Here is a 21,290-nt window from a genome sequence, read left to right as displayed (position 1 = left end):
ACTTCACAGAGTAAAAGATGGAGAAGTAGGGAAGCTAATTAACTAGTCCTGTCTTATTTATTCATCTATTTCATCCATTTAATGGACACTTGAAAAAAGGCAGGGCAACAAAAATCCGTGCTTTAATGATCTCCCAGTCTAAACAGTCTAAGAGTAAACCCAAGACAGAAGGCAAGCACTAACAGCGAGAAATGGATTCCATACCACTGAACTCTCCCATGCTTCAGCCACAAAGTCATCTTTCTTCTCTTCTGTAGCTGTGCATTTGACATCCCAAGAAGGAAATGATTTATGAGAAACTTCTTAACAATTGCTCTGTATTCTGTAGATAACATGGCCAAACTTCAGTGCAATATAGGGGTAGAACAGACTGGCCCAAGAAACAGTTGCTGAAAAGAGTAAGATTTTGGAAGCAGAGTGTAATTTCACGATAGAGTGAGAATCTATGGAATTTAGACAGATGAAAACTGTGCTGAACTTCTCTAGCCTTAATCTCTATTGCCTTTTGGGATGCAGTTAGCTTCATTCCCATCCATGAATGCTCCACATACTACTGCATTAACAATCAATATCAATGAAAATAAATTCTGTGCTCTGCCATCTGTGACCCAAAACTGACTTATAAAGCCTTAACCTGTCCTTGTGTAACTGCACACATTTATATGAAACTGTACCAGAAGAGACTTGCAAACAATAGATCACATAAGTATAACTTTAAAAAAATGAAAGTAAACTCTGCTAGGGTTTAGGAATGACTTTTGCCAGTCAGTCACTTGGAGTTTTTTTTCTGTTGGCACAGTATGTAAAACCAGAGTGCTGTGCTACATGGATCAGATGATGGAGGGTGGGGAGGAGAGGGGTCCATCCATCTCTGTGCTCTCTCTTCTGGCTACAGCAGATGTCCCACTGGACTGTGAGCTGAGGGACCAACAGAGGAGGGACAACTTGTGAGTGGGAGTGGGCATGGCAGGACAGGGCACTCCTGCTGCAGCTTCTCACCTTCATCTGCCATTACAACCAAGTATATACATCCACCACACTTGTGGTTTGCCTCTTCAGCATAGTGACCTGTGTTGGCCCAAAGGCTACGAAAAGTCACTGGGGCACTGGGAGAGCAGCCTGTTCTTAAATATCAAGCAGCAAAAATGTCTCAGTTTTCTGCTTATATCTTCACATTTGATGCATAGAGATCCTTGTTTACACATGTCTTGGTTCTGTTTCCTTGCCTATAAAATAGAGCTAGTGGTATTCTGTCATAATAATTGGTGAGTATAGGAGGGATATCTGAGGCACAGGATACCTGTCCTCCCTTAGTTCCCTTGGCCATTGCAGTGCAGACCAGAAGGGGAAAATACAGCTTAGTGAACATGGCCAGCACCCCTGGTCCCATGGCTGGGCATAGGGCAGATGTGACTGTCCCCTTCCAAGGAGAAGGAGCATATTTTCCATTCTGGGGGACTTGTGTGTTTCTTCTGTGCTCCTCAGTCCTGTGTCACAGCTTCTGTACTCAGACCTTCCCTCCATACAATGAAAATTTGGCCTGGTAGGAGGTCTGTAGATACACAATACAAGACAGTGTGGTCTGGCAGAGGATTGCACCACATGACCTGTGAGTTGTTACTGCTTCCACCCTGAGTTAGTTAGAAAATGTTGTTTCCCACTGGAGGGCAGAGTGGTAAGGATGGACCAGCACATCAGCATTTATATCTGCATATTTGTTTGCAGTTTTCTTTTAGGCTTTGGGATGGGAATTCAAGCTACAAAGTTGGTGCCATACAAACACCAGTGGCTTACTGAAGATGTGTAGAGACCTGCTCTGGAATCAGAGCACTGTGATCAGAGTACTTGCAATCGGAGTCCTATGTTTAAACAAAATGAGCATATCCCCTTCTTGCAATAGCTTTTCAAGACTTCTCTTAATCACCTCAAATTGGAAAACTTTTCCCCAGTGTTTATTATAAGAGCTGCCTCATGGAACCTTTGTCTTCTCAGAGGTGATACTTCAGTGTTCCTCAGAATAAATGTGTAATTCTTAGTTTGCCGTAAAACACTAAGCCACTCCAAATGGTATGCTTACCATTGTGCACCACAAAAGTCTTACTTGGTATTTCTTAATGTATGTTTTTTGACCACTGACAAGCAGAGAGTTATTTGATCACAAACAAAAGGAGAAAACAAATTCAACAAGAACTTCAATTAGACATATTTGACGATTAGATAGTCTGATTTTATAGATATCAGGTTTAAGAAGCAAATGAGAATTCATTTTTTGTACAAAATTTTCAGATAAAATCCAGCAAGAAGAAATAACTTCCTTGTTATTTAAGTTGATGTACCAGCATAGTAGAGATGCTTCTTAAAAAGCCCTTGTGTTGATGGTATGGATCACTTTTAATGTGGACAAGAGGGTTGACAACCTCATTTTGGCTAATAAGATTAGTTGATAATGATTAACACCTCCCGTGGTCAGCATGGCATCAATTTAAAGTGAACAAAGAAGCACTTAAGATAATTAAACAAGGTATGGTACTTGTAAACAATTTAGAGAAATTTGTACCTTAGGAGAAAAAAGATACAAAGAAGAGCAGACAATAAGTAATCCAGTAATGATTGAAAATTCCATCTATCATGGTTTGATTGTAAGTGCTACTTTTTGCCTTCCTGGTCTGATATTTAAAAAAATACACTAATAATCAAGTTCCCCTGTCTAAGCTGCACACCTTTTGACAAACCGGGAAAGAATGTGGGCAGAAGAGCAAATTGTATTGGTTAGTAGCAGCAATCAACAACCAAATCAATCTTCTTTGAAAAACTTCTCTGATAAATTGATGTTCTGACTCCTGTGTTTAGGTGAGTGTAGCAGTGGCATCTGTGATGAGGCAGCCTGCATCAACAGTGGCACCTGTACTGCAAATAAGGCAGATTCTTACATTTGCCTTTGCCCTCTTGGATTTAGAGGTCATCATTGCGAGGAAGGTGAGCAGATGCTGGGGTGCCTCTGTTTCTTTGTGTGTGTTCTTTAATGTTCAATGTGATTTCCACTTAGAAACACAGGAGGAAGTGTCATATTGTTACGCTGACAGAAGAGAATTCTTGTTACTTCATCTTTTTAAAGTCACATACTGAAAACCTTCCCTTACTGCTTTGGAGCTATATCCAGTGCCTACATAATCTGTGATTCTCAAACTCCTTTGCTTATTTAAATTAAGAGTCTTGAAATTCCTATTCAGAAGTTAAAATAATGTACCACAGCTGCACATTAATTCTAAAAACATATCCACCTTTCTCCTAAAACCAGTGTCAGTTGTTTATTTTGAAATGTAAAGGATGTAACGTCAATTTCCTGGTAATATCAGATACAAGTAGTAATATACATGTGGCATTTATTTTCTGTGCTGTAGAACTTTTCATGCCACCACCCACTCCCACTGTGTGCATACTTACCACTTTTTAGGCACTATTATGAATTGCTAAAGAAAAGGTACACAATGCCTTACAGTACAAATACATTCCTGGAAAAGGAAGTGACTAAGTAATGTTGGGTAGGATTAAAAAATATTTTTAATTTAGATTAAAAAGAATCAGGTTCTTTTGGTAAGCATTAGCTTAAATACTTGACACAAGGAACAGATACTGTCAATCCTTTATGTCTGAGCCTCAAGTGACCTGCTTGTGATTTCTGGATTTCCAGCGCTCACCTTGGCCATACCTCAGTTCAACGAATCCTTAAGATCATTTGCTAGCACACCCTGGCCCTTGGAACCACAGAATTACCTTTCCTTCATGGAGTTTGAGCTGACATTTCGTCCAGATTTAGAGACTGGTGTCCTTTTGTACAGCTATGACACAGACAGCAAGGACTTCCTCTCCATTAACATGGTGGCTGGCTACGTGGAGTTCAGGTTCGACTGTGGCTCAGGAACAGCTGTTATCAGGTAAATGGTGTTGCTTGTGTTTCCTTCCCAACAGTGCCACAGTGCTGATCCGGGAGAGGAGTGGGCTGGAAAGAGTCACAGCTTATGATGAGGTGTGCAAGCCCCTTGGTCCCTAGTGCCTCCTTCTGAGGAAGCAGAGAAGCACTAAAATTGTGGTCATGGGGACAGGATTTTCTTCCTACATCCGTTTATGTTTCAAAGCTTTGCACTTTGTCTTACTGCAGATGTTACATTTGTGTCTATATGGTATTGCAGTAATTCCCTTCTTGCCCCCATGACACTGCACCATAGCTAGTTAGGGGATCTGTAAATATTTGATGCATATACTTTCTAGCCACAGGATTTCACTATATTGGCACTTATGTGAACATCCTTCTTTCTGGTTTCCAGTTCCAAGGAGGGGTGCCAGGCTGGAGGTGGCACAAGAAGATATATCTCCAAGTCCCTCCACTTCCTCATAGTGCTGTTTTTTGAGTGATCTGAGGCTAGTATCCAATTTATACAACCTAAGCTGTGTAAACCATAAATACGTGGTTTAACCAAGGTTCCCAGACAGACCTTTTGCAAGGGACTCATTGCATCCTAAAACTAATGTCTAGGAGGATAGAAGCAATGAAATTCCTCAAAAACACTGCTCTCTCTCTCCCTGTGTTGGCCAGGCACTGGGTAACTGTTTCTGGGCTTTCTGAAAAGGCACTGGGCTGAACAGAGGCACTCAGTATCTTGGATGTGACCCAGGAGGCTACCAGTTTGACCAGGCTGACCTGATATTTAGAAATTATCTATATAAAGCTTATGCAAAATGTGTACACTGTCTGCAAGTCTTGCATACCAATGATTCCTGTGGATGGGCATCAGGAATTTTGATTATACTGTGATTAGGGAAAATGTACTGATTTTACACTGAATGAAGACTCAAGCAAACAAAATCATTCAGTTTTGCAGACAAAATGAGATATGAAACTTCAAGGGAGAAAATGCAAAATACTCCACAGCCCTAACAGTGCACAGCTGTGGAAAAATAGTGTTCTCAGACAGAGAAAGATCCTGGAGTCATAATGGATAGTTTTGTGGGAGCAATAGCAAACTGTTTAGATACAAATACAGAAACCTAAGTACAATGCAGAGAATTATTAGGGATGGAATAAGGAAGAATTCCTCTGCTGAAGCCCACAATGCACCCTGTCTTGAAAACTTGCTGCTATTCTGGTCACATAATTTCAATGAAATTAACAAAATTAAAAAGGAAGAGTAGTTGTGACATCAAGGAGAGGGAATTCAACATCTTCCAGAAAGCTTTTTCACAGCAGGACTTTCAGCCTGGAAAAGAAAGAGTTTGGTGGAAGTATGATAGAGGTTTTTAAATAATAAATGACATGGAGATTAATGAGTATTCTGTATTTTTGAAATATGCAGAAAAAAAGGAACCAAAAAAAAGAAGGTTTTTTCTTTGGGTTTGGTGTTTGTTTTTTTTTTTTCCAGAGAAGTACATAAATAAGTTGTGGAAACTAATTGTCACAGCAAGTTACAGATGCCAGAACTATAAATAGGTTAGAAAAAATTGGACAAATTTGAAGAAAGCTCCATTGAGGGAGATCAAACACAATTGTACGGATGCAGCCTCTGACTCAGGAAATTGCTAAATGACAAGTTGCCAGAAGCTGGGAGGATATATCAAGGGAAGAATCACTTCATACTTGCCCTATTCTATTCTCTTGTTGAAAAGTGGCAGAAATAGCTAATTTTGGAGACCTTTTCTCCAACTCAGAATAACCCTTCTTGTAACAGCCTTCAATCTTTACTGATTGCAGCCTTCTAATTCCTGTTACTGGCAACCATAAAGTATTAGAGTAAAATTATTTTATTTTTTCTTCCAAGAACATTGTAGCACTTCAAAACACCTGTACTAAAGTTTAACTGATATGTAGGTTTATAAAATGTAGCCTAAAGCATATGCCTGGGAGTAGAGACTCCCCCTTTCTGTTGGAAAGCAGAAGAGCAAGCTGGATGCCAGCTACTGCCTGTGCTACATGCACTGGAGAAAAAGAGTGTGGTGAGATAGTTGTGTAATGTATGAGACTCAGGAGACCATCAGGATTCATTAAAAGTTGTAAGGCTGTCCTGTTAGCTCTTCTTTCTAGATAAAATGTGCAGCTCACACCCTGTCATCAGCTCTGTCAGTGATAAAATAAGACATAGATTTCCCTGTTTTTCATGCCTGCCTGGTCAATGTTCACTTAACTGTCTGCCTTAATCATACTACTTCGTGGCTACCCTTTGTCTTTAACAGTGGTACAGCTCTGGTCATCTTGATACCTCTGCCATAGGACCACCAGGTTGTTAGATATTATAATATAATCAGAACACAGCCATAATAACTTTATAATTAGGATGAAGCAAGCTTATTTGTGTATGCCAGCAGCAGCAGTAGGAGAGTTGATGCTGGTGAAGGTTGTAATTTCCTGGTGTATCCTAGGATGGAAGCAGCAGAGTGTGTTCTGGGGCCTCCATAGGGAGAAGGGATGCTAAATGGGTGACCAGATGCAGAACCTGAGCACTGAAATGTCTCAGAATAGAAGCTGTTGGGATTTCCCTTGGATTTCCCTTGGCCAAGCATTCACAATATCACGATCTTCATGCTCTCATATATTTTTTAAGCTTTGGTTTACATGGGAAAAGGTAACCCCACAGCATATGAAGAACCAGGAGTGTTCAAATGCCAGAAGAAAGTGTTGCCAAACTCATGCTGGTTTCAAAAAGCTCATGATTCCAAGAAAGAGCCGGCAGCTCTGAAGCAATGATCCTGCAAGGCTTAATCATCCCTGATTGTAATTAAATCTAGCAAAGCAGGAGAGTTAGCATGATGATGACCCAAGTAGCAGAGGAGATAATGTTTGTATTGCCACTTATGTAGCCAAACTATCTGGTTCCTTTATATGTATGCATTGACTTCTTCAAGGTGATTAGATTTCCTTAGCTATTGATTTACCCAAGATAGTTAAACCCTAAATGGTGCTAGAAGGAGGACAAGTGACTGGAATTGCTTCATGATACTTTTAATGGAGGTTTTCTGAGCCACGTGTCATTCAGAGGTGTTAAGTAATACTGCCAACATCATCAAAATAGATAAAAATGAGCTTTAGGAAAATTTGAAGGATGGAAGAAAACAGGACAGAAAGGTTTCAAAACTGATCTTGATTGTTAAGGGGAAAAAAAGGAAATAATTGTTTTCACATTTTCAAAATTATTTAAGTGTTTTAATCAGCATTTGAATCACTATTGACTCACTATTCAAATTACAATTTTTCCCTTTTTCTTTTTTTCATTTCAAAATGTGAGGGTTTTTTTATTTTTAAATGTAATTGTCCTGAAAATACAAAATATTATTTCATCCCTAGAAATTCTGTTTATTTCACTTAAGCTATGAAATCTTAGGGGTCTTAGATAACACAGTTCTAATTTTTCCGGCTTGGCTGGTAAATCAAACACAAGTTTCCAGTCCTCCTGGAGGGAAAGGCTGCAACATCTCATTTAGACATAAAATGCTTTAACCAGTGTAGTAAAATGGCATTTGAAAAAAAAAAGATACAAAGATCTATAGAACTTTTGAAGGGGAATGTGGTTTTGCCCTTCATACAGGCTGCTATTCATATTAGTTCTGTGCCAGTAAAGATTATAAGAACTGTTTAAAAATGCTTCCTTTGAGACTGGTGAATACTTAGCACAACTGAGGATTATTGTTCCTAGCCAAGATCTCATCACATCATTAGGATAATTTTTTAATTACTTCCCTTTTATGTATAGCATCCGGGCTGCACGTGTGTGTGTGTAGATGTCAATGTTATAGGATGAATAGAGCTGATAAGCCAACACAAAGTAGTTGTGTTTTAAAAGACGATGAAGAATGTGGGGCTAGACCAACCATTAACTGGAATTTAATGAAATGAGGATGTACAGCTGAGACAAAAATTTGTTTTTACGTATTATAAACGACTGAGCAGAAAAACTAGCACAGAGGTAGCTGAAGTGTGTTTGGTGATAGTGTTTCATTTAAAAATAAAACTAGAGTGCTTGTTATTTGCTCTAGAAATACGGTCTTTGCTGATGGGACTCAGAAGATTGTTACTTCCTTATAAGGGAAGAATCACAGTGGCTGGTATTTATTTTTTATTTAGAAAATTGTCCCAGAAGACTTGACTTTTTTAATGTTACAGAGTATCAGAAAGGCACAGTGTCGCATGCTTTAAAATTTTCTTGCTCTTGAAACAGGAGCGAAGAACCTGTCAGTCTGGGTCAGTGGCATGAACTGCGAGTGTCCCGCACAGCAAAGAATGGAATCCTACAAGTGGACAAACAGAAGCCAGTGGAAGGGATGGCAGAGGTGAGGTTGTGGCAGACTTGTCTTGAATGCAGCTGTTGGACTGCAAAGTGATTGCATGGTAGACTGCACAGCCTGCTCTCAAAGCTCCTACTAGGTTAAAACAGCATACACATTAAGGCTACATTTTCTTAAGCCCAGGGTTGGGAATTTGTGCATAAATTCTTCCCTCTGAAGACAAGGATACCCATAAAGGCAGTGATCCCATTGGAATCTGAATGTACCTGCTCCTGACATGGAACTGGCTCATGTTTTTATGTCTGGCTCATATCTTCCTGAGGCTTTTCTGTTGGTACTTCTTGTGGCTAAGTCTGTTGAGTAATGTGTGCACTAGAGAAGTGTAATTTGGAGAAGTATCATGCTGAAAAGTATGTGCCCAGTCTTTTTTTACCTATTTCTGAATATTGTCCTGAAAAGGTAGCCCTGAAGAGAATTGTTTGTCTTCTTCTTGCAAGAGTAATTTGCAGACCAGAGTAAGGGCTGGAACAATCAGAGTTGATGACTTGTTTTTTGTTCTTCACTCACCAAGTGATCATAGTGAATCACATTTATAATAAAGTGAAAATGTACTTGTACCAAGCAGGATATTTACTCTAAGCACTCAAATGTATAGAGGCACACTTTCTATCTTGATAAAAGCTGAGGCTAGACCTGCTTAGAAAAGGTCTTTTACCTAGTGGAGAGTGCAGACAGAAAACCAGATGCCAGATCCCATAGCAAAAGAATCCCATAGCAGAAAAATCCTGTAGCATAAAAATCCCATAGAAAAATCCCATAGCAGTCTTCTTGGCAAAATGGGAAGCTTTTATCAAAGCTTTGACTTTTCTTCAAAAATTTAAATAAATTGAAATTCCAGTTGTCTGTCAGGAAAGAAACTGAGTGAGAAACATTTGACTGGAGCACTCAAGACTTCTGTTGATAGATGGGTTACGGTGAACACTCCCTTTTTTTTTTTCTCTTAAGTGCTGTAGTGCAGTGCTCCAGGAGGAAGGTGGCTGAGAGCTACGATGAAAGCACAGAAGCTGCTGCAGGATTGGAATTGCAGTTATTCCATCTTAAATGTTTTCTACCGTTAAATATTTTCAGTTTACTCCAGGAACCTGAATATTCCCATCAGGTATCCTGAGCAACTGCTTCTGGTAATTGATGCAGACTCTATGTTTATTTCATTTAGCCCCATAACTTACAGTAGATTATCTCTTAGATGTTGGAAACACTGAATGAATCTCTCTTGCATGAACTTTGCTCTGATTTTAGCTTTATGAAATAAAATCTGGTTATAATTTAACATTAGTGAGCAAAATCTAGTTATAATTTTGCATCAAGTTTTGCAAATAAAGCTAGATGTGCAGTCAGAAAAGACAATTAGTTTTCTTTCTTTCTTTCTTTCTTTCTTTCTTTCTTTCTTTCTTTCTTTCTTTCTTTCTTTCTTTCTTTCTTTCTTTCTTTCTTTCTTTCTTCAGCTTTGCCATTTTGAAACACTTGAGATTTTTCAGATACTTCTGACTGGGATAATGTAAAGTCAGTCATGAGTATCCTACAGTGGCTTTCTTGATTGTACAAAGAAGGGTATTGAAATAAGCTATAACTTCTAATGTAGGGCTATCACAACTCACGTTGGCTAATCTGAATATACAAACATGATTCCAGCTACTCTAATAAAATGTTATTCTATGTTTCTTTCAGGGGGCTTTTACACAGATTAAATGCAGCTCTGAAATATTTATTGGTGGAGTACCTAATTATGATGATGTGAAGAAAAACTCTGGGATCCTCAGACCCTTCAGTGGGAGCATCCAGAAGGTGTGTGCCCAGAGAAGCACACTGCAGGCATTTGTTTCTGTCACATCCAGTGCATGCTTTTTGTGCAAACCTGCCCTTATTTGACTGGCAATATTCAAAATAATCAAGGATTTCACCTCAGGAGCCCACCATGAAGTGGTTAAATGCTTATTTCACAGTGTAAAGTCCACCTAGTACATTCTTATACCACCATGGAGATGCACACCATACTACTTTCCCTTCCTACAATTTTATAAGGGGCACATGAATGGAGGAGGTGTTTTCCATTGTTGGCAGACCTTAGGGATGATGTCTCCATGTGGTCAGCTGAGCATGAGTGCAGTTCATATCAGGCCAAGTAAATAATCAAATGAAAGTGCAAACTGAACTAACATTTTTATTTCTAAACATACTTAAAATTACTTGGGTAAAGTTGGAAGATTGGCCCTGAATCCTCACATTTTTAGAGGAGTGAATTATTGCATCAGACTAGTGCAAAGAAATAACACATAAAACCAAATTTTTAATAATAGTTTTTATTTTAAAAAAAATAAAACTCTATAGTTTACAATTGCTCCAGGATGGAAAATAATTGTAGTTCTGTGTAAATGGTTTCACCACTTGGTCTGATATTTTTTACTGTTTTTGTCATTTGTCCAGCAGAAAACATGAAGTTCAGGAAAACTGGGGTAGTGAGTAATAGTAATGGGAATAGGTCAGACACATGAACATCATTGGGAATGTAGACTTGACTAAACACAGTGCATTTTGGGGTGCAAGATAGAGAGCCTAGGAGAAATTAATACAGGTTACAATGGCAGCATGAGGCGCTGTACACTAGAGTAAAGGCACTGATAAGGATTGGGAAGTGAGGAGTGTGAGTCCTTATCTGTTATGAAGTACTTAGGAAGGTGGATTTGTATTCTCAGAGGCATGAATGGGATGTCAAGGAAAAGCACTGCCCACCTTTTGGGCACTGGGAACGTTTAGCTGCTTGCTTTATACATAGTAGGATTTTGGAGAGCTATACAGAAATAGAGCTGCAAACATCACCAAGTACTGGAAAATAAGCAGTGTATAGAAATCACAATATGTTTAGTTTAGTCAGATAAGGCTGAGAAGTGACTTTATAGTGCTCTTCTTGTTCCTAGATGAGGATGAGATTTCTTTGGATACCTGGGGCTGGAATTATGCAGAAAAAGACATTAGGAGAAACAAGGGCTGGAAAGGGAATGTAAGTTTAAAATCAGAAACAAAAGTCATGTTTTTATGAGTGGAGGCTTGATAACCTCTGGAACAATGTAGTCAAAATTTAGAAAGAAGCTGAAAACATAATGAAGTCTTCCCTGGTCCATTACATGACAGATGTTTTTCCTGCTGTTAGAGTTGTGTAGTGCAGCCTCTTCTCCAGATAGGATCCCATAAGGTGCATTGTCCAAGTTATAAAGGAGCCAGAGCAATTATTACCTTTCTCATTTCTGGCCTCAAAATCTATTGTTAGTTAAGATGTACTTATTTTGATGCAGCTGAGATCAGATGCTGTGCCCACATGCAATCTGTCTTGCCGAGATGTCAGCTGAGATTATACAAATGTTGCTTTATTTTGGAGAACATGTGCTGCTGACATATTGGAAAAATCCCAACATTTAGCAGTTCTCTTCCATTTATATACAAACAGTTTTGTGAAGTCATTATTTATATTTTTCATTCATATTAACTCTGGCTTCTTTCAGGCAAGAGGAGATACTAGAAAGCAATAGAAAATGTGAAAAAAAGTTGGTCTGCTTAGTATTTCTGTTGTCAACACTCATCTCCTGGGGGTTTTTCTGATCTCAGAAATTCTTTTCCTCAGCAGCACTTGCCTAATTTTACCATCCCAGCTCATGGTTTGGCTACAAAGCATTGCACCAGTGTTCAGGCACAGGCCTGGTAAATTCCACACAGCTTCACCGCTTACAGGGGTTGTCTAAGGCTGTTTCACAAGACACAAAAGAGATTAATCTCCACTGGATCAGGGGGAGCAAAAGTATGAGTTGCATCCTCTGCAACTGGAAAACACACAAGAATAGGATTTGGGCCAAATTTTAGGAGTTACATTTCTCTGAAGTCTTTCAGAGGAATCTTCTAACTAGCAGTAGGATACTATGGATTTGGAAGTGTTTACACTGTGATTTTACACTTTTTAAATTTTTTGGGTTTTTTTTTTAAACACATAGATTATCTTGAATGACCGGACAATTGACGTGAAGCAGGATTTCACTTTTGGAATCAACCTAGCAAATGCTGCCCACCCCTGCGTGACCTCACCTTGTGCAAATGGAGGCACCTGCGTTCCCAAGAAGGAGAGCTATGAATGTGACTGTCCCCTGGGCTTCGATGGGCAGCATTGCCAAAAAGGTAACAATGGCTGCATATCAACCCAGGTGTATGGAGCTGATCATAAAAATAAGGAAGATTTAGCACCTACAACTGCTGCTGTACCCATGCCTTTAAATAGAAGCCATGAAGGCCAGAGCTTCCCTTTTGTCTGTGCACTTTCCAAGTATCTACAGAAGAATTTGTTTTGTTATTTAGGAATGTGATGACTGTTACCTCTGCACAGGGCTAGGATCCATAGATACCAGCCTGGTATCTGGTTGCTTGTGGTGAACAACACTGAGCACTAGTACTTCATACACGTCCCTAATTGTGCAGTGCTTTGCAAAGGGGAATTCCTGCCAGGGTCCTCCAGCCAGCAGTTATGTTACATCCAGAAGCATGAGCATGGATAACCTTTGTAATTTTATCCTCCATACAGCTGACAGCAAACTCTGTTCTCACACACAGAAAGGTCTGCTCCTGTTTTAGACACTGACTACTCTGATGGAGATTTCACCATCTGCAGAGATCCTGCCTTGGTGGGACCACCAAGGAGGAAAACTTATCCACATGCACATTACTCTTTTCTTCGGAGTCACTCTAATAGTTCAAACCTTATATTCAGGAAAGGGATAAGATTGCAAGAAAAACCCATGAGTGTTTAAAAAGAATGCTTTGGGTTATTCCACTAGATGGAGTAGTTTTGCTTCTGTCAAGCTTGATCTTAAAAAAATTCCCGAGGGAAGGTTTTTTAATGTAACCATAAACTCGGTTCAAAAGCACTGGCTGACATTATTGTCTTCACCCACTGCTTAATTTCTTATAATCATAAACTTCAAAGTTAAATGTAGTGGTTTTGGTTGGATTGTGATGAATAGATTGGCCTTTTTTTCAAAGCTGACAATACCTTAGAACAAAAGCATTACGTTAAAATGCAATGCAAGAAACCCCTTTGTTTATGTTGTTGTGGTCTAACTAAGAGCTGAAACAACGTCATTTACCCTGGCTTTTTTGTGGGGAAGCAGGAGAGTTGGGATTTTGACTTTCTAGGTATGTGCAGGGTGCTAAATTCCTGCCTTCAAGATGGTACCTGCAGCTGTACTGACACAGTCTCCAAGGGCAGTCAGTCAAGGGAATGCTTTGCAGCCTGGGTATGTGACTGCCCGCCCGTCTGGTGTGCAGTGCAGGCGCTGCAGCTCCTCACCTCTGCTCAGCTCCTGGTCTTGCTGAGCCCAGGGAGCAGTGTCTGAGCTCATGGTACCAGCAGCAGTGGCATTTGGCTGACGTGTCCTCCCTGTTGAGGACACCACCTCAGTGGGTGTCCAGGCTTTCAGAGATAGTCTGAAGCACCTTTTGTCTATGACTTATCCAGATCCTGGGTGCTGCTTCCAATGTGAATACAATTTATATTCATTTTTAAGAGTGACCAAAACCATGAACCACCTGGCTTCTGTTCGTCCTGCCTGTGGCTCCTGTTCAGGTGCAGCTAAACCTCCCTGCACTTATGCAGCCTCAGCTGCGACGCAAAATTGAAGTTTTCTGATTAATGTGCAGAGAGCATAGAGGTTGCTCCTGAACCTCAGTCCATCACAGCCTTGATGAGAAATAAATCCCTCAAAATAATCCTTACCTGTGTCTCTCTTGGGGTGTGGACATGGTTAAGGTAAGATGCACATCTGTGTTCACTTGTTTCACAGCCGGGTTTTGGTTAGTGTACTCAGAAGGTATGTGAGGTGAAGGTGTCTCCATCCTTCTTGGTGGTAAGCTGCTGTAAAATACCCTAAAAACCAAAGTGCTTGTGAGGGACTGCACCTCATTCTTCAAAATTAAATACACCACTTAAAAACTCAAGTAGTGCTGGTATGAGGTATAAGAGATATTGATTCATATTGTAACGGATCATCAACTGAAGATTCAATAGAGTTTTTGCTGGTATTGCAACGTTTTATATATTCTGTCCAAGCTTGGGGACTACTAATGGTATTTTTATACTTTAACTGTAAGATGGAATAGAACAGCAAACTCTTGTTTTCCCATGTCTAGAGCTGATCCCTGGGTAAAACCTGGTGAGTCACTTGGATTTGAGAAGCAGGGCTAGCAGAAAGATTTGCTGGTCCCACCTGTCTGTCCCTTTTTGTGTTTTGAACTGACAAATACAGATACTTGGAGCAAACTAATAATGAAAATAGTGCTAACTTCACAGGTGATTGTAGTCACTTAGGCAAATGGTAGGTGGGAGATGACACATTTGCAGAAAAGTTGGCATGAAATTGAACTAAAGGAGATTTTAATGTTTTAGAATAATAAACCCAGAATGTTCTTGTTTTTTTTTGTGCTGATTCACTGCAGAGTGTGGAAGTTACTGCCTAAACAGTAAGTACTGAAAATTATGTGAAAACTGCCCTGTCATTGTGTGTTTGTCTGAATGCTGAGTTTCCATTAAGCTTGGCAAGTTTCTGTCATTAAGCAAAAACATTTTCTAAGGTTATATAGTACTTCATTAAAAATTGTGTTGTTGATATTTCAAACTGCATCCAAAGCATTTGCCAAGCTCAGAACAGTGGCTGTGGAGCTGGTTCCTGTATTTGCAGAGCAGAGAGGCCAGGCAGCTGGCTGAAGGTTTTGTGGGGTGACTTCAGGTTGCCCTGCAGTCCAGAGCTCACTCCTGCTTGTCATGAGAGCTTTGGTGCTTGTCTGCTGAAACATGATGAGCAAAGAATGTAGGTGTTTAGTCCTAGGTCTCCTTACTGGAGATCTTACAGCTGCAAAGATCCTGGCTGCATCAAGGGTACTGCTAAAATTTGCTTGTTTTTCTGCACTCAGATTCAGTGAAACAAAGAAGACCAAGCAGAGGTAAATACCCATAAAAGCTCTCTAGAGGAAATCAGAGTACTCTGGCACAGGCAAGGGTTGCTGCATGACATGGGCACCTTCCCCTGCTGCAAGCAAGAGCAGTGGGGCTCTAGTGCGGGATGTGATGGGGGAACAAGGGCTCCTTTCATGCTCTGCTGCCATCAGAGACTGTCCAGTACAGGAAGTGTCAGACCTGGTGGAGAATGTTTGGCCAGTGAAACACAGCTTTTGCAATCTTCCGATGATGTTGGCAGACTGCAGGCTGGACATGGTCTGTGGTGGTTTCTTTGGACACATTAGGCAGCTTTCCTGGTTTCACTATGGATGAAAACTGTAATTTGTCACTATCTAAAATTCTCAGTCTTGGCACCTTAGAGATAAATTTTGTACTGCTGTTGCTGGCTGCCAGACTGCACCAATTGTTGTATATCTGTGTCACAGTGAGCTCTAAAAGCCCAGCCAGACCCTGTATTGTGTAAAGAAAGCAAACATCCTTGCACAGGAAAGCTTGAAATGGATATAGATGAGATTAGCTGTGGGTTGGAGGGATTATTCCTCAGTAAGAAAATAGGATGAAGGCGTCTATTTTAAATATTTTATACAACTGGCTTGTATTAATGCAGCAGTGATGGGAGATCAGCAACAAACTGTAGGATGTTCACTCAACAAAAAATCTGTTGGGGCCAGTTCTTGTAGCCTGGTGAAGGGCCTGTGTATCAGGGATGTTCCGTGATCTATGTCACACAGCTGAGCTGTTTTGCCAAAGTTTTCTTTGGCAATGTTTGCCACCGTCCCAGCTGCACACCATAGGGGTACCTGGGGCTGTCCCTAGAGAAATGCTACATGGGGCACACAGAAAACAACCCCCAAGGCTGCACTGCAGTGTTGAATACACCAGCCTCTGCCATGCAGCCTTTAGCATAGTAGCAGTTGTTTTCTAAAGTGATCTGGGACTCTGGACTCTGTAACTCTTCCCTGGAGATAGCCTGTTCCCCACACTGCACCCCAGGGGTGGGCTCTGAGCAGGCAGCAGCCTGCCACATACCCTGAAAGAGAAAACAGGGAGCTCACAGGTTGTCTGTGCTGCCTCTCAGCCTCCCTTTGCAGGGTGAGAGGTCCCTAATGTGCTCTGCATATGGTACTCTGTTAGCAGCTGGGAAGGAGTTCCTTGGTCTATAAACAAAGGTGGTTAATGCATGAGCTTTGGCAGGAGGGAGCGTTGAACCACTTGGAGAATCAAGGAATGTGGAAATGGGGGTAAAGAGAAAATCTGCAGTGTTTTCCCAATACCTCATAATTTTATGCACTAACATTTGTGGTGGAGAAATATGTTGGGTTCCTGGCATGGAGGCTGTAAGTAGAGGGACTGTCAACCATTTAAACTCCCTTGACTACTGCCCCTACATTTTTAGGCAAAATCTGGCGGTGCCTTTTTGCAAAGTGGTGTGGGTTCAGCTCAGTTCTGTGATGCTGGCAGGTACCTGCCACTTCAGGAATAAATCAATAGAAGAGCCTTGTCTCCTTTTTTCCTTCCATTTCCAAGTCAGCTATGTGACACTCATCTTTATTTTTTTGTATTTACTTCTCAGCCATTACAGAAGCAATTGAAATCCCACAGTTTATTGGTCGCAGTTACCTCACATATGATAATCCAGATATCCTGAAAAGGTAGTGTATCTTCTGTGGACCTAAGTATGCTTTTTCTTAAATGTTATAATGTTAGGAAACTTACGTGGAAGAGTGTAGTACATGAACAGGTTTATGCTGTATTTATAATATTTCTAACTTTATTTCTGCCATATTTTTAAATTTTTAAATTTTATTTTTTGGGATTCTGCAGAGATGAGTTAAATTCCCCCACTATGAAATTATTGAAATAGGATGTGAACCAAAATCCTTCACATGTAAATGAGTTGCAGGAGAGTAACCCACTAGACCAGCAGAGAAGAAATACTGCATCATCTTTTATGATTTTGGAAAGAAGATTGGCACAATTTAGTATTTTACTATTACTTCCTTCTTCTATATTAAACAGGGTATCAGGAACAAGAACAAATGTATTCATGAGGTTTAAAACTACAATGAAGGAAGGCCTTTTGATGTGGAGGGGAAACAGTCCCATGCGACCTAACAGTGATTTCATCTCTCTAGGCCTTCAGGAGGGAGCATTGATATTCAGGTAAACTTTCTCGCCCTTGTTTGAGTAGCACACAGGGCCCAAAGGAGTAGGTGCAACACATACAGTGCACTTGTTCCTTACCACAGTGTGAGACATCTCATCCTCAAAGTTTTGTTCAATGATGGGTCCTATTTGCTGTCTGGGAAAGGATGTAGGTTGAAGAGGTAATGCGCTGCAAGATTTGCATCACTCCTCCTTCTCGATTTTTCAGACACCAGGGCTTTATTGTGATTTTCTGAAAGATTTCTTTTGAGGGGATGAACACTGTTGGCAAGCCCCCCACATGCCTCTCAAATCTATCTCAGTTGGGCAGAGCAGGGTGGGGCTGGCAGGGACTGAGGACAAGCTTTGGTGGTGCCACTGCTCACTGTGGACTCACTCTTTGCCAGGCAGTGCACACAGGAGCAGGGCTTCCACCACCTCAAACCCCCAGATATCCAGCCCTGTGACACACACACACAGCTGTCACCACACCTTGTTTCTGCCACCATCCACAGAATTGCTAAATTAAGCTGTAATACCACTGTGAAAATGCAGAGCATTGGGAAATGCTGGGGTCTTGCTCCAGAATCTCTTTCTCCCTTGCAGACACTCAAGAAGACCCTGTGTGGTGCTTTTTTGGGACTCCTGTGTTTTGAAAGCCTTGTGTTTCCTCACAGTGCTCCTTTAGGTTGTGTAAGGCAAATACTGAAATGGCAAACTACAGATGCCATCACTATTGTGCACTGTTGTGGGACACTATTGGTCATGTGGCAGAGAGTTTATTACTTAAGCTATTTTTTTTTTACTTTACTTAACTGGCTGTTCTTTGCTACCATGGGTGTGTAGATATGTTGCACGTTTCTATTTAAATTATTTTCTTTTAAACTTTTTTATAAATGTGATCTATCAATGTCTAGCTTGGCAAAAACTCTTAGTTTCCTCATTAATTTATAAACAAGGGACTGACTCTGTGGGAGTTGTGCATTTTCAAAATGTCTTTTGGAGGGACAGTCTTTCTAAGATTCATGGGAGTAAGTGGCCACTCTATTCTGTTTCTGAAACACAGTGCAATTTTTATTAGGTTGTTGCTCTTCCCCAGAGATGAAGATAGTCGAAGGCTTTAGACCAAACCAGCTGAATTTTACTGAAATATTTGTACCTTCCACATTCATTTAGGAAGGTAAAAAATTGAGCTACCAAAGTAAAACCCTCATAAGCAATCACTGCTTACTGAAGGGGAGCATCAAAGAAGATGGTGAAAGGAAAAATGCAGAAAAAATAATCATTCTGAAAGGTTGATCTTCATTCTAGATTTTCACCTTTTAAGAGGTGAAGTCAAGAGACTATCAGGGCTGTGAACTGGTCAGAAGAATTTTCCTTCAGCCCAAATTTAGATGTCTATGTTCTAATCCAATTTGAAATCCAAAACACACTTTTACTTTCCTGTTTTCTATGGCCTTATTCTCTGTACAGTGTACCTACTGCTGTAAATTATTTTTTGTTGCTCCCTGCTTCTGTCGAAGGTCATTTCACTGTTGTAGGGTGATAGCTGTTGTAGAGGGATTTATTAGGGATATGAATATCATTTCTGTTATCAAAAGTCTGATATTTTGATGGAATCCTGAGCACCCAAGTCCTCTTGTTGTTTTTGACCTAGGCTGATATCTACATCCTGGGTAAAAAGGGGTACTTGCCTGAGACTCACTTAAACCCCTGGAGAGGAAACAGGTTTAGGGTAATAGATTTGCTCTGGGTAGCTCACAGTTTAATGTGCTGTTCCTGAGAACCTCACCCTGGCCATGAGTTCATTCCATGTTCAGTCTTTTTTAAGAGATGGTGATGTTGGCTTTAATCCCTCCTGCTTGGTACAGGCTGAAGTCCAGCAGCAGCTACTTCATCCTGAGCACTGAGCTCACTGTGCTGAGCAGCTACTTCTCTTTTGTTAAGGTTGATCCAAGCTTCAGAGACCCAGAATTTAAGATGCCTGAAGTGTAAACATGATAGGGATATTACATCTTCTGAGTAATTTTAGTAGAAGCAAATACAAAGAAGTAATTAGAGTGGCAGCTGAAGCATCTGCATCTATTAGACTTCTTCTTTTCAGATGATCTGTAGATTCATTATAGATCAGATGCTTATTTGCTCTTGTAAAAATTTATTACCCATGTTTGCAACTTCCCACTGCTGTCTCTCATTAGACCAAAGGTCTATAGATCACTGACTTTCGTGATCCCCTGCTTTGGGGGAGAATGGCCATGCAGAGACTCTCTTCTTGCTCCCACGGGAAGGTGGTGATGGTACCCATTCTGACTCAGGAAGTTTTGCCTTCTGGTCCATGAGACTGACTCTCCAAAATAAGAACACTGCTGCTGAGACGCCAAAGGACTCTACTGGTTGCCCCAAAATCCGAGCCAAAAGAGAGTAAGGATGCCTGAGCAACTTGGCAGGCAGCTGGTCCTTCCAAGGAAGGCAGTAACATTTCAATTTTTTCAATTGTAGCTACAATTTGGGCAGTGGCATTGCTTCCATCACAGTGAACGGCTCTTTCAGCGACGGCCGGTGGCACAGAGTCAAAGCTGTTCGGTAAGTGCCCAGGCTTCATCTGGGGGCCACTTGGGAGCCACCCTGCCATTAAAGGTGCTGGTTGGCATGTGCATGGGTGCTGGTGGGGTGTGAGTCAGCTCCACACTCCCACATCGCTCGGGAGTGGAACTGTTAGCAGCTTGGCTGTTTCAGGATGGTGTACACCAGGATTATTTGAGGTGACAGTGCCAGCTCGGCACAGCTCAGGGCAGGCTGCCAAAGTCATGCAGGGCTATTCTGGGGCTGTGACAGACATTCTATTAAACCCATACCATTTCAGTTAAGAGTATTTTTCTTTAATGTCTGCATTTTAAAATTCCCTGGTGAGCATTTTGTGGGCTGGCACAAGCACTGGAGCACAGACAGTGTAAACCTAGTTTTTCTATTTGGGGGAGGTGCAGACATCTTGGACCATATATATAACTCATATTTATAACTCATTACCTCATGGCAGGCAACTGTGTCCAGCAGGGAAAGCGTACATCCCTCTCTTTGTGAGAGGTTGATTCCCTGGAAATCACAGTCTGACATTTATCCTAACTTGCTACCAGATTCAGTGAGAATAGGATCCCATCAAGTAGCTTTTCTGTCAGTACTGTTACTGAACATAGGTAAAATGGCTCTATTGAGGAACAAAACTGCCTATGAATAAATTTTACCATAGCTTTTCCATTTTTTCCCTGCTTTTGAGGCTTCTGCTGTTGACTTTTAACATTGCATTTGGTTTTTAATAATAGGTCTGAATGTGTCCATCACACCCCTCTCCCCCACCTGTCCAATTTGATTCTTTTTCAGCACTTTCTGCTCTGCAAATATGTCCTGCATACTCTGCAGGTCTTTGACATCTATTAAAAAATCCTCAAACCTGAAGAGTCTGGATTGCCGTAGTACGCTCTGTCTGTGGTCCTTCCCATTTCCAAGCCTTCACCAGGAACCATGCTAAGCTCTGAGTTGCTCAGATCTCCTGGCGAGTGGAAGATGCTGCTGCTCCTCTTCCTGTCCAGTTGTAGGCTGTATGAATGAGAGTTATTTGCTTTTCATTGCAGGGATGGACAGTCTGGCAAAGTAACGGTGGATGATTATGGTGCCAGGACTGGTAAATCCCCTGGGAAGATGAGGCAATTAAATATCAATGGAGATCTCTATGTTGGTGAGTGCTAATTATTCACATTCAGGACACAGATATGAGGTCAGCTGCAAGGCAGGGCATTCCAGCTCTGTTCAGCTCCTGGTGGAGGTG

At 40.9% G+C, this 21,290-nt stretch overlaps 1 protein-coding gene across 3 annotated transcripts in view; it reads left to right on the top strand.

The window, feature by feature from the left end:
• The window catches only part of EGFLAM (EGF like, fibronectin type III and laminin G domains), a 71,326-nt gene that overhangs the window by 49,475 nt on the left and 561 nt on the right, over window positions 1–21,290 (top strand). For 2 of the 3 annotated variants that reach the window (XM_062512717.1, XM_062512716.1), the window contains exons 14-23: window positions 2,851–2,976; window positions 3,692–3,935; window positions 8,205–8,316; window positions 10,000–10,116; window positions 12,312–12,492; window positions 14,803–14,826; window positions 16,896–16,974; window positions 17,342–17,485; window positions 19,967–20,050; window positions 21,097–21,200. In XM_062512717.1, the coding sequence (XP_062368701.1) occupies window positions 2,851–2,976; window positions 3,692–3,935; window positions 8,205–8,316; window positions 10,000–10,116; window positions 12,312–12,492; window positions 14,803–14,826; window positions 16,896–16,974; window positions 17,342–17,485; window positions 19,967–20,050; window positions 21,097–21,200 (1,215 nt within the window). The remainder of the gene's footprint in view (window positions 1–2,850; window positions 2,977–3,691; window positions 3,936–8,204; window positions 8,317–9,999; window positions 10,117–12,311; window positions 12,493–14,802; window positions 14,827–16,895; window positions 16,975–17,341; window positions 17,486–19,966; window positions 20,051–21,096; window positions 21,201–21,290) is intronic. The other variant, XM_062512718.1, reaches the window with a different exon arrangement.

This window comes from Cinclus cinclus, chromosome Z (assembly GCF_963662255.1).
Source record: "Cinclus cinclus chromosome Z, bCinCin1.1, whole genome shotgun sequence".
Lineage (NCBI taxonomy): Eukaryota > Metazoa > Chordata > Aves > Passeriformes > Cinclidae > Cinclus > Cinclus cinclus.
Note: the sequence above shows the minus strand (reverse complement) of the source record. Positions and strands in the feature narration are given on the sequence as shown.